We start from the raw sequence: 14,147 nt of genomic DNA, 5'->3' as shown, positions 1-14,147 counted from the left end.
TACCCCATGTTTCCCCTTTAAAGTCTGCACAAGATCTAAGCTCTTCTTGTTCACTCATGCACCTCAGTTCTCCGACTTGGCCCAGGTCCTGATCAATCACTTCTCCCAGATTACCTATCTACCAGTTTCCCTGCACCACAGTGACCCTGGCCCACCAGCTGCTCCAATGGGTCTTTTAATTAGTAAATACTTAGAAGTGAGGGAGTCACCAATGACACAGTAAAACGTGCTGGAATTACGCAAATGTAAAATGCATACAGTTTGCCTCTTAAGTCCCAACTCTTTCCTGCAAAACCTTCATAGCACCACACTTCACATTGCCATTTTGTGCTGTGGTATTAAAACAGCATCTGGAAAAGCAATCTAAACATGCTACATCCTTGGGGTACAAACTCTAATGACAGCTAATCAGGCAGTTTTATTATCTTCTGAAAAAGTTATGCATCTGAAGGCTTCTGTTTCTTCAAAGACAGAAGAAATGCAGAAAAAAATAACCAGCCATTTAAGTATGTTGCACTCTGCACAAACACTGCTCATCTTCAGAAGTCCTGGTTTTACAAGAGCTTTACTTGTTCTGAATGAAAAATTTGAAAAACAGAATATAAGGATTATTTTAGCTGACACTTCAGAAAGCCAGTAAGTAGAGTTAAAAGTTCTAATTTTTTTAAAATCTCGATTTGGAATAGCAAAAGCAATATTCAGGAAGAGCAGGATAGTAAGAGAAGCTGAGGAATACAAAAAAGTACACTTACTTGGAACAGGTTAGATCTGTATCTCAATTCTACTAGTAAACTACCCTGATATATGAATTCCACTTATAAACAGCTAATAAAAATCAACTTACCTTTTTCTCCAATATTTGTCATTGTCACTGGAAAATAAGAAAAAAGGACAGAGTAAAAATGGTGTTTAAGTAACAAATGACGTAACTGAGTATTTTAAACGTCTCTTTTTCAACGAAAGTGGGGAGAGCAATCACTAAAACATACAAGCTTAAGGCCACACACTATCTAGCTTTTATGCTGTGTACATTCATGGCAAGAATAGGTAGACAATGCCAACTGCTTATCAGGTTTTTTGGTTCCCATTTTTAGGCCAAGCTCCTGAATACTAGCATCTCCATCTAGCTGAAGTTACCCAAGTCTAACCCAAGAAAAGACACCTCTGCGGAACAGTTATTTCTTTAACTGCAGCTGTACAGGCTTTACTGTTTCCATACGTTATGCTCTTGAGGCAGAGGTGTCGGACTCGAGAAGTAGTTTCGCAGCAATACTCAGTGATACCTTAGACCTCCAAGGCATAAAAAACCGAAGCAGACAAAAGCTGCATTTCCGTCAAGAAACTGCATACATTACAGGATTTGGGGATAGTAACAGAGGTGCATGTATGTCAGTCATGGAGTGAAGTACACAGTTATCATGTATCAGTCACGGTATTTATTACCGAGAATAGATCTTTTTTTTTATTTTTTTATTTTTTTTTACACCTATATTCCACCTTCAGTCATATTTAAAAAATGGCCTCCCCACAACAGATAACTCAGAGAGATTGGAAACTCCCAAGTGAGCAAAAACATCATGGTGCTCTTCCCTCTCCATCCAAACCACACATCTGAGCATCCCAGTTAAGCAGCCTACAAACTGTAACATACAGGCACCTACAACTGCGAGCAAGAGGACAGTAGCTGTATGGATTTCTCATCCCCTCTTGCTGTCCTAATAAAAATGGCTACACAAGGCTGCTCTTCAAACAGCAGGCACAAGGCAACTCCTACTGAAAGGCCAAGCAGCCATACTGTCCTATTCTGATGTATTAAACTTAGGCATGTTAACAGAGTGAAAGTCACTATTTAAGTATATCTTGCACAATGTAAGGATGTACCGTGGAACCAGTGCTGTTCAACACCTTAACTAATGCTCTGGAAGGGTGAACGTTTATCAGGGTTACAGATGACACCGTATTGGGACACCAGCTGATATGCCTGTGTGCAGGACTGCCACCCAGAAGACCCAGAGAAGCTGAAGGAATGGGCCAACAGCACCTTTAGGAAATTCAACAAGGGCAAAGTCATGCACCTGTAAAGAAACAACCCCCTGCAACGACACAGCCTGGGGACTGCTCTCAGTTTTCTAGTTCAGCTAAGAGAAGTCTTTAGAGCTTGATAAGCTAAATCTATCTAGACAACCCCTAGAGAGAAGCTGAGGGAATATGCATACACATTTAAATCTGAGGAGCAAAGATGCTACAGTACAATAATGTGCGAGAACTGTAAAATTGTAAGCAAATAGTCATTCACTGGCAAAAAACCAGGAGACATCTTTAGAGCTGATGTGTAATTTAAAGGTGCTGGAGCTCTCTGACAGGACAAACTAGCCACTTCTCAAATTCTGATCTTAATTTCTCCACTTGGTATGGTCCGCAAGGTGTGCAGAAATTTTGCCAGTCTGCTTGGAATAACTGCTCTTTGCTAATTAAAAAGCCACAGCCAAGCATACATTGCAGAATCACCAGTTTCAAAATACAATCCATCAACCTTTCACAATGATTTGTGATATTTTTCTCTCTTAACAAGGGAATGGCACAGAACATTGCTGTGAAAGCAGTTGTCATGTTTCACGCACACACCTCCAACCTTACATAAAATGTATTAATGGATGTGTTTTGAGGCTTTACTTACAGACGTGGAAAATGTAAAAGGACTAATACAACTAAAAAATCCAAATTCAGATTTCTACCTGGCTGCAAGCCCACTTCACAATTTCTGCCCTCTCTTCGGGGTCTGTACCTGCTCGGCAGACTGCCTTTTCACCTTCTGTAGTATCTAGCTTAGAAGCCATATGTTCCTGACAGTCAGAAGCTGCAGACCATGAAAGCTAAAACTTAAGTGCCCAAAGACGCAAGTTAATCCCAGCAGAGTGAGAACCCTTTATTTTTTTTTTTATACACCTTGTCATTTTAATGTCTTCTAGCACCTGAGTATAACTCAAAATTACTTGATACACTCCTGAGTTACAAAGTGTAAGAGACTAACGCAGAAAAGACAAGGTTGAAGAGATGCCAGCATCTTCAATCTTACCATCTTTTTTCTCCACACTTACAGCAACTGGTGTTCATGAGGAGACTGGCTGAGCTGCTTAACAAAAAAACATGGAAAGTAATTTTCTAACATGAAAGAACTCCTCTAATCTTGGATTTGAGCAAAGAAACATTTGCTATTTTCCCTGCCTTCTGAACAGCACACCTGATGTATTTATTTAAACCAAATTTTATATTTTTCAGTAGATTCAGCAATACAGATTTGCTATATTACTCAATAATATTCAATCTTATAGTCTTCTGTGAATCATTTATACTAATATTTCTGGCAGTTTTCTAATTTCTCTTGCAAGGGGTTATATTCACTGCTGATAGCGTACAGAAAAGTAGGTCAGGCTGTGCATCCTGTCCTTAATATCAGCTTAAATGTTGCGAATTCACTCACTAGTAGTCAAGTAGCATATGAATAATAAGGGTAAAAAGCATTTATGTCTACAATAGCTTAAAATACGCACCAATGACACACCAATCCTAACCATTAAGCAATTTCTACAATCTGGGAGAAAACAAGGTAACACTCTGAGAGAAACATGGAATGATACTCTTGTGTACTCGGAGATAATTATAAAACCATGACCTGTCCTCCAGAAGTCATTACAAAGTTACAGCTCTGTTCGGCTGAGATACTGCATTCATTAAGAATCAGCCTTCCACAGCTAAAGCATCAGGATGCCCTTTACAGTTCAGTACTAGCAGACTATCACATAATTAGAGCCTCTCTGTTTCATTACACAACTTGCAGACAGTGCTCATCAGAATTAGGGATCAGGCTAGGACATATGCAGAACTTCAGCCAACGTAGATGCCAATTTTCTGAGCCAGAAACATCATTCCCTGCTACCCCAAGCCCCAGGCAGCCAGAAACAGGAACAGCAAATTGAGTAGTCAGTGCTGCTGAACAGCCTATGTTTGCAAAAATCAATAATGACTGAGGACAGAAAGTTGTGTTACAAAAGATAGGAAAAAGCCCAGGATGGAAAGGACACCCAGAGAAGCTGGGAAAATTCATCCCACACTTGCTGGTAGTCTTCCCCACCAGGAGAAAGCTATGCAGCATTAGAAATGTTGCCCTGGCAAGCAAAGAGGCATCACAGTATCTCAAACCTGCCAGTCACAACTTCATCACCTAATTAGTTTGCTAAGAAGAGAAGCCACACTGCTAGGCCCCTTGCACTGGGTCAGACCTTAATTCAGTGATAGAAATGGATTTCCCATTTCTTGAACTGTGGCTCATTTTCTCTGGAAATCTTTATTCTTGGAAAAATTAAGGCATTTGTCTCCATGTAACTAGAGACATGGCAAGACACATTGCTACTACAAAACCCAAAAGATTTTGGAAGATAAAATTCACTTAAAGAATTGGTATTCATTTTCTAACATTAAATCTTGCTTTACTTTTAAAGCCAAAATCAAGCTCCTGAACCTTATACTAAATGTAATGGTTAGATTAAAAAAAGATAGAAGAAAGCAATTTTTTAAAGCTTTGATGAAAGCAGACACACAAAATCTTGCTTCCATATTTTAAGTACATTTGCTAAATATTTAAAACTTTGGAATGCGAAAATAAGATACATCTGATTCAGAGACTCTGCAGCCACATTTATAAATAGCTGTTTCTCTCAAACTTTGTACAGTTTAACATCTTGGCTCTGATCCACAAAACTAAGTACATATTTTATCTTTATAGCGTTGTTTGAAACTGTGAAACACGGATCTATAGATGCAGTTTTACTCAGCTCTCTGTACACATAAAAGTGTTTTATAGTTGTGACAAGTGTTCTATCATTGCCTGAAACAGTTCTTTAGAAAAAAATTAAATCAGTACATACAGTAAAAACTACCTGTTTCCTAGACAGAGCAGTGGTTTGCATTGATTCTGAGTGACGAGGTGGAGACTGCCACCAGTTCTTCACTTCAGGACAAAAGTAACAGAAATATTTCTGGGAGACTGAAGGTTGGCATAAGTAGTTATCAATAACCCATACATCTGGATTTGACAGTATTTGTGAATGTTTCAGTAAATTCCTCTTAACCCTGTGCCCAGCAAACTATACCACTATACACCAACCCAGCAGCAAGCTGCTATCTGGTACTTTTTTAGTTAAGGTCACGACACCACTGCTTTTGGATTGAGTATGACTAAGGACTGATCCATCTTTCTGCTTTACAAACTCCCATTTACTTTCCAAGTCACACAGACTAACCGAAGAGTGTAAGCTAAAGAAGCTGTTGACCAGACTGCTCTTAGCAAACAAAGTATATACCCTGAGAATACCCAAGAAGTTATTATGTATCAAGTACTGTTCAACCTTTAACTGAAAATAGAATCTTATCTAACAATTATATCCTCACCATAGACCTCATGTTTTCAACTTAAAGCCGTGGTTTGAATTTCAAGGCACAAAACCTGCAGGTAGTAAGTACACTAGGCACTACATGGAGAGATAACCAGTCACGCTTAACAAAGACTTGAGTTCAGTTTCATAAGTGGAGAATGGCAGCTGTCACTTGTTTGAGAAGGAAATTAAATTAAATTTGAGAAACATACAGCGATACTACTGGCTAAAATGCAGAAGCCTATTTTGCTTCATCTGCCAGTTTTGAAGCTTTCCTGAAAGTAACCAGGGAACTCAAAGCAGAAAAAAATGTGGTGTTTGCAAATTATGGCATAAAAAAAAAAAAATCAAATCCGCACTGAGCAAAGTCTCTTGCTACCTTAGCAGCCAAAGTACAGACAGGGTATTTAACTGGTATTTGGCAACTGCCAACTGCAATATTACAATGTACATGTACTTCTATAGCCAAATGTAAGCTGTACATGATTGCAAGACATGAGCAGCAATTACCATTCATCCTTTGATCCATCTGGAGAACATCCTAAGCAAAGAGCTCAAATCCAGCTGATCAAATCTTGGGCCTCACTTTTTTTTTTTCCTTCCTGTTTTTTTATCCATCAGCTTCTGTCTCCATATTTTCTCTGCTTCTGATCCCCTGATGACACTGCGCCATGCCTACAGGGCACTCATTAATTCTGCCTCTAAACTGTGATGAATTAAGCAGCTTTTTATCCTGCTGTAATTCTATTCCACTGATGTTAAAGAGAGTCAAAACCCTTAATTCAGCACTAATCAATCTGATCCTCCAGCAAAAATCATTCATGATCATTAACATCTTCAGCAGCTGAATGTCATTCCACATTTTCCTGTTCTGCACTGATGGTAGCTGTGGCCAGATCTCAGTCTCATATTCTACTCCAAAACCAGAGATGAAGCTTATGAGCATTTCTGACTGTATTGTGAATGTCTTGTCCACCTCTTCATCTGTGCTGAAGTCATTTATTCTTTACCAAATTGGGTAAACCACTCACCAGGTGACAGTATTTCTGTCCTTTCCCTTCACTTAAGTAGCCAGAAAGTGCTTATTGTTCATTTGTATGTTCCACAGCAAATCTATTTTCCTTCTTCAACTTACAAATTCAAGCTGCATTTTTGGACAGGACCCCCTGGAGCAAAACGTATCCCTAGAATTAAGATCAGTGACATGTAAAAACTGAACATATATTCATAGTTCATCAGCACAGTCGTTATTGTCACTAAAAGCATCTACCACAGCACTGTCAAATTTTCCCATTTTCCTTCTTATATGCAACTCCAAATCACAAACTGCCAAGAAAATGAAAAAAAAGCCAAACAGGATCTCAACATCCAAGTTTGTCCAAAACATTTCTGACCAACATCTACTAGAAACTGCAAAAACCTACTGGTTCCACCTTATCCAAAGCATGGAGTGAAAAACTACTCCAAGTCCCTTATAGATCTATTAACCCAAGTTAGAGATACATCTAAGAAAGGAAAACTACTCCAAGTCCCTTATAGATCTATTAACCCAAGTTAGAGATACATCTAAGAAGGAAAGCATAAGAATAATTATTGTGTTTGCATATAGTTTACTGAATCAAATATGTATTTTCTAAGACATATGGATGTAGGAGCTGGGGGAAATAATTCTGTTTGCACTACATGCTACTGTTGTTCCATATATCCTAGGCTGAAATTTCAGCAGCTTCAGCTACCAAAGTTCAATGTAATCACTGTACATCCCTGTAATTTCCTCACCATTTTTTTGAGGAATAATGATAAATCTGTAACCACAGGTTTTGTAAATACACTCTTTTTTTTTTTTTTTTAAAGGAAGGCATACTTAAAGGCTCATTAATTTTAAACACAAAGTTATTCTGGGGACAAAGACAACTACTGCTGCCAGACAGGGCTTGTGAGCTGACAATATCAGCAAAATCAAGAGAATGAAAGTGGATTAGAGAAGGAATTCTCAGTCAGGTGATTTAAAACCAGTTCATTTGCACATTTAAGTCCATATTCTATAACTAGCATGAAGAAGGCAACCATTTACTGGTGTTCAATACCCTTCTCTTTTCTCTTAAAGGTTAAAGCAGCACAAGCATTTAACTGAATCCACTGCAAAAAGAGACAGAACTCTATATATGGTAATACTACAGTTAAAAGTTTTGGATTCCTTTTTCTGTTTCTAAAACTTTTTTTTGTTTCTAAAATGCTACTCAGTAGTTTAACTACTCAGCTTTAGGGATGAAAGGGATCATCTTCGTAGACTTTTTCTTTCTCTAAAAAAAATGTATAATCTCTCTCTTAAAACACTTGGTTGAAATTGCAAAAAACACATTCAAAATACTACATTTGAAACACTTTCTCATTATTAAAAGCTTACAACTTACAACTGTGCAAAGTCCTTGCAAAGTCCTACTGCACAATGGTTAACACTGTTCCCTCTATCATTAACATCAATGACAGTAAGCTTCAGTAAAATAAGCAGCTAGATGCATCCTCTTTAGCAATCAGTGCTAAGGGAATGAAAAACGCATTGAGTAGACAGGCTGGCTTCAAAGCGCCGAAATGCTTCCAGTCTATTCCTGCCATTGGCTTTCATTCTCAGAGTTGTCAGCTATTCCTTCTGTTGTTTACACTAAATAGTCATCAGTAAGACAAGATGTAAGTTTATTTTACCTTAATATGCCAAAACTGAGGGAAAACATCCAGATAGAGATAAAATATGGAATTAGTGGAACTTGTGGACAACTATTAGGCTGAATTAAAAAACTGGTAAGCCAGACAGAATGGGAAAGGGGTAGGGATGAGATAGGGAACAAAAGTCATCTTTGTCCATAGAGATGAGCTCAGTAGAAGATGTTTTAGCAGAGGCCCATGATTCCCTCTTCCTCCCCTCCCATTGCATTACCTTTTGTTTTGAGTGGTTCTCAAGGAATTATAGTACCACAGCTTAAAGCAAGTTTCGAGCATGCCACTTCCTTAAGAGGTACCTGCTTTCACGTAAGCAAAACCACAATCTTCCTCTGCTATACAGAATTACACAGAATAAAAAAAAAACACAGTAGATCACTCAAACGGTAGTGCCTGAATCAGGGCTACTGTACTGCACAAGCACTATGGGGCTGTATACACTACGTCAGCTGTTAACTATAGGGCCACTTTCCTCCCATTCTTGCCCTCCATGTGTCAGCTTACAGCTCCCCTTTCCAGGCTCACTCATTCAGCTTCTCCCACAACCCAAGTCCCAGTTTCTAGTTGAGAAGCAGCATTTAAAACTAACAGATTTGAATGTCATTAATAAAAAAACCCAAACAAACCAAAACCCAAAGATATAAAAAGCCCACCTCCAATGTAGGAACCACACCAAGTCTTGATACCTCCCTCCAAACCAGAGGTGCTAGGCTTAGCAATCAATTTTTTTGCTTAATGTCTCAACTGCTCAGCCAAGCACCTGTAGGACAAGAATTTTATCAAACTCTTCTGTTAAAAAAATAAATATATATATATAAAAAACCAACCAGGAAATCCAAAATTAGGTACCAGGCTGCTGAGATTTTCAACGTGAACAGCTGAAGTCTGGCAAAAATTATACAGGCACATAAGTGCACTCGGCTTTAGTTGGGTATTTTCCCCTCACTGCTGTTCCTTAAACATGCTAAATGACAGTCACTGTGAACCTCACCTACAGTAGCAAGGAGAAACAACAGCTAATTTGTATTCCTTCGTGCCATTCATATAGGGCTCATGAAGCATCAGTACGCTGTACATTACCCACTCAAATGCAAAAATCACAATGTTTTCTACAGGATACACCGAAACAGAAACTGAATTGATTCAAGGCAGCCTAGCAAACTAGTCATTTAGTAAATCCTTCTGGCTCGACTGCTCGAATTCACAGATACTCAGATCACACCCAGTCTCCAGTATGCGATTATTTGCCTAACGAGACGGAGCAGCCGAGGGGCACGATCGGGATGACTCCGGGTGAATTCCAGCTGCTGATGCCAAAGGACCACGAAGTTGTGGCAGCTGGGCATTTTCTAGATGACTGAAGCGGGGCATGGCGATTTCCCGTTACCCGTTCCTGCTCCCAGGTTAGCTGACAGAACACCCCTACATGTCTGTCTATGTGACCACATAACGTACGTGCCCTCATGCAGCACAGGGAAAGCGAAGGGGCGCTAAGTTTGCGGCACAGTCCCCACCTCCCATGCTCAGGCAGGGTGTGATCAGTCACTCCCGCTGAACGCCACGGAGGAACTCACGCCCGTGCGAAGCACACACAGCGGCTCGGGGGGGCCACGAGGCAGCGCGGAGGCCCAGCGCATCCCCGTCCGTGCAGGGGGACCGTGCAGGGGGACCGGCCCGTGGGGGCTCCCGCCGCCAGTCTCCAGCCCAGCTCAACCCAGCAGCCCAGCCCGGCCCGCCGCCGGCCGCAAGCGGCAGAACAACCCCAGCCCCAGCCCCAGCCCCGTTTCCGGCCCAGCCGCGGGCGTGGCGGTGGCGCCCAGGCGCTGACAAACAACAGACAACGCCGCTGCCCCGTCCCCGTCCAGCCAGGCGCAGGCGTCGGGACTCCGGCTGCGCCCTCCCGGCAGGGCTCGGGAAAGGGGCACCGGGGCGGCGGCGGCACCCACCACGTCCCGCGGGACCCGCCACAGCGGCACTCACGCAGGCAGAGCTGGGTGACATAGGCGTAGTAGGACCAGCAGAGGATGCTGGAGATGAAGAGCACCGGCACCCAGTACAGCAGCCGCTGGCAGCGCCGCCGCACGCCGCCCCAGGTGCCCGCCGCCCTGCCTGCAAGCGGCGGCGGCTCTGCCGCCATCTTCCCGCACCGCATCCCTCCCGCCAGACCGCTCTCTCCGGGGGGCAGAGCCCCGGCCGCGCACCCCGCCGGAGCCCGCCCCGGCCCGGCCCCTCCCTCCCGCGCTGACAGGGTTCTCTGGCATGGCCGCTCCTCCCACTTTCCGCCCGCCCGCCTCTTCTCCCGGGCAGCGTCGGGCTGGCGAAGGGCTGCCCGGAGGGCGACACCCGCAGTCGGGGTCCTACAGGACCCGTGGCCGAGAGCCTGTCAGGAAAGGGGACTTTCCCGCCGCCTCCCATGAGTGATAGCGGGACCAGTGGAACGCACTCCTTGAAGTTGGGGTCCGGGCCCTGAGGCAGCTCGGCTCCCTCCAAAATGAGTTTCATGCCTCAAGCACTTAGCACATGCAGGAGCACTTGGGTATTAGGTGGCTGGAGACACCCATAACATCTTCCCCCATTGTAAGGTCCATTGTGGCTTCTTCCAGCTTTTCCACCTCCAAAATAAGTTGATACTTAATGGAAATACTTTAAAACACCTCGTTAAGAAGGGCACTGCCTCACTTGCGAATCATGTCTCGGAGTAAGGTACAACAGCAGCCAAGTGTGGCAGGCAGTCGTGTCACGCTGAGGTTGCAGTGGCTGGCCCTGTGCTCATCAGATGTTCGGCCAAGGGAAGGCGGCGTAGGGTTGTGCTGACTCACTCCTTCCTGAATAGCGTTATGGCCATCGTAATGAAATGCCTGTGGAATGTCATAGTAAACCCAGGCTGCGGTTTAGTGTTGGTGAATTACTGTTCCAGAATTAGAAATGCCGAGCATGGCCCGTAGTATTTCTGCAATCTGCTATAGTCTGTCAGAGCACCGGCGGCATGGGAGGTAGTAAGGAACTTGGTTAAAATGTGTTTGGACTTTGAAAAAAGGCGTGTGTAATACCACACACTGGAGACTGAAGTGAAGTAATCACAGCATGGAAGGTGTACAACTGCCTCTGATTGAGAAACAGGCTGCGAGGGAGGAAGAAAGCTGGAGAAAATATGACAAAAACAATAGTAGGTGTGCTGCCAGGTTCCAGAGGATGAAACGGAGAGAAAGGAAAAGAAGTTGACCATATGTCTGCTGTATTTTCATGTAATGCAAAACTTTGTGCCCCCCCTTATTGTAAGAGGAAGTGGAGTAATTCGTATAATTATCACAGAAACGGATGGAATATGTGGTTAAAAGATCTGAACATAAGAACTTAAGAGCTTAAGAACAGATTCTGCATAATGGCGAATTATGTATTATACATCAAAAAAGCAGAGATGTAATGACTGGTGCTGAAAAACTACATTTGATATTCCTGCATACTGTATTTCACCCAACCCAACATGACATAAGCAATAAACCCTCTTTAGCTTACCATAATTAATTATGGAAGTCACCACATTTTAATACAATAGAGGATTTGACTTCAGTATGTTTTAATGAGAACATCCATAGTTATTCAAAACAGACTTTAAAAGTATAAGATTACCCCATGCTTTACAAGCAAAAGTGAAAAGAAATGAAGGTAATTCAATTCATTTGCTGGCTTTTTGCACTAATTTGAGAGCAGATGACAGTGACCTCTCTCAGGTGCAAACGGTAACGCAACTAATGAGTTGTGTGTTTCCAGGGACACACAGCTGTACCACAAGAAGCTAGCAGAGAGATGCCCTATGTGTAAGGATAAAAATGGGTTTGTATTGTACTGGGGGGAGCAATGAAAAGCTTCCTCCTATAAACCATTTTTAAATGCTGTATGTGTTATGGGGGTTATTAACAAGAATACATACCAGGGAAACATAGTAAACATCAGAGAAAGCTTTTTAATGCAGTAATTATTTGAATTAATAGTTATTATACAAAATGATGTACATAGAGCGATGGCAGTTTGCTAGAGATAATGGAATAAAAATATGATGTGTTACAAAGACCTCAAAATAAATCATACAATTCCTGGTATTAATTCCTGAAATGAGCTTTCTAACTCTAACTAATTCCTAAATTCAGCTTTCTAACTTTTCTTTGGCCACTATCACCCTTTTCTCACTGCTGGGATTTCACAATAATCAGAGTTTTCTTGCTTAGCATGCTAATAATTACATGAATAATAATTATTATAGCATACTCTTTACCAGAGCTCCAAAATCATGGTCATTCTGGTTCAAATTTAGCCCATTTAGTTAAATAAACAGGCAAATCTCACTTCAATATAGTTGGGACAAAAAAGCCTGCCTTGACTGACACTCCCAGTTACCTTGAAGCATTCTTTGGTCAGAGACCTGTAAAGAATTCTTCTCCCCTACCCTTGCACTCTTGACTTCTCCCCCTGGATTTGGGCTCTCTCGCTCTTCTTCTTGCTTACAGTTCCTTTCTGTTCCTTGCACAACTCATAAGACACCCTTGTTTCTGTGCCTTTCCTCCTCCCTCCATGATATAACCTGCAGAAATTTTAGGTAACAGCAGAACAACTTGAGAGTGAGCATATTCAAAGGAGTGTTAGGCAGAAGTAAATCCTGGAATAATCTAAACAGTTAGGTATTCATGGACAGATTTCCCAAATGACTCTGCTCAGGCAGCCTCTTTCTACAATAAGAGAAGTTACTTGGAACACAGATAATTGATGCTTGTGTGAAATATTCACAAGCTAGAGGAAATGAAGGTAATTTAGAGGCTTTTCTTCTTGTCAGGAGCTGGTCTGAAGATAGCTGGGGTTTGGGGAGGAGGCTTGAGTGCTTGACAAATGAAAACAAAATGTTCTTAAGTGGTACACTCAGCTTTTCCCCTCAGGCAAGGTGTGTGCAAAGTATTGCTGGTGGATTTTTTTAAAGAAGTGCCTCTCCTGGACTAGATTTGGGTATTTCTAACATTGCCACGTCTGACTATATCAAATTGTGTGACCTAGCTAGTGTTGAAGGGGCTGCCTCCTGAAGCCCTGGGGCTGGGCATCCTCCTGCCTAGCTGCTGGAGGCTAGCCTGGGGACCTGGCATCACTGCATTTTGACATGGTCCTTGTCCATCTGATCTTGCTTGAACTAGCATCCTCCTGTTCCACACCCCCTTAACCAGTCTGGCTGGCTGGTCCCCGCTATTGTCTCTGAGTGTTGTTCGGTTGGGTTTGTGCTTCTGTATGTTTGGCTTCCCCCCTTCTCCTTGTCATACCATTTGACAAGGTCCTTTGTTACTGAAGGATGACTTTAATGAAGCAGGCACCCTCTCCTTCCACATATGCTGACAGGTAGATTCCAGCTGGGTTCAGATAAATAACCCAGCTGGATAGAGTGGACATAGTGCCTCTTTCTGAAGAAAGGCATCCCAGTACCCTAACATGCAGTCCCAATTAAAAACTACTCATGCACAAGTACTAGGGGGCTCTACTTTGGTGAACCACCTTTAGATAAATAATTATACTGTGGTTCTAATTGCTGACATTAAAAGTTCATTGATACTTATGGTCAGGTGATACTGCATTTCTACAATGCTCATTGTAAATGGATACTATTCAGAGCATTTCGGGACATTTAAGAAGTAAGAAACTACTAGAAATTCTGGTGTGACTAAGTCATCTATCTAGAGCAAACAGTAGTAGGAGGTTTTTACACGTCTAATGAAGTTACACAGATGTCTTGAATATATTTTTTTTAAGATGTGATAAATAGTTCCTGATAATCTCATAATGTAATGGTGGCAAAATGGAAGGAAGCAAAAAAAGCACGCTTAACATATGACAGAGAAAAATTACCTGTTACTGATAACGCAGCATAGCGAGTGTCTTTGGAGCTCAGTTTTGTGCCAGTTTGAAAGGTCATAAAATAAGAATAAAAAAATAAAATGAGCCACAAAAGTGATTATGAAAATT

The 14,147-nt window shown here is 41.9% G+C and overlaps 1 protein-coding gene across 3 annotated transcripts in view; it reads right to left on the bottom strand.

Annotated features, from left to right (window-relative positions):
* Positions 1–10,328, bottom strand: part of ZDHHC2 (zinc finger DHHC-type palmitoyltransferase 2) — a 32,761-nt gene extending 22,433 nt beyond the window's left edge. For all 3 annotated transcript variants that reach the window (XM_061473202.1, XM_061473194.1, XM_061473211.1), the window contains exons 1-2: positions 10,131–10,328; positions 845–871 (exon numbers count right to left, since the gene is read on the bottom strand). In XM_061473202.1, the coding sequence (XP_061329186.1) occupies positions 845–871; positions 10,131–10,302 (199 nt within the window). In that variant the 5' untranslated portion in view covers positions 10,303–10,328. The remainder of the gene's footprint in view (positions 1–844; positions 872–10,130) is intronic.
* Positions 10,329–14,147: the final 3,819 nt, after the last annotated feature.

This window comes from Pezoporus flaviventris, unplaced genomic scaffold (assembly GCF_033815535.1).
Source record: "Pezoporus flaviventris isolate CSIRO_AGI_PZ_B2104156 unplaced genomic scaffold, CSIRO_AGI_Pfla_v1 ptg000002l, whole genome shotgun sequence".
Lineage (NCBI taxonomy): Eukaryota > Metazoa > Chordata > Aves > Psittaciformes > Psittacidae > Pezoporus > Pezoporus flaviventris.
The sequence above is the reverse complement of the archived record's forward strand: the minus strand, read 5'-3'. Positions and strand labels throughout refer to the sequence as shown.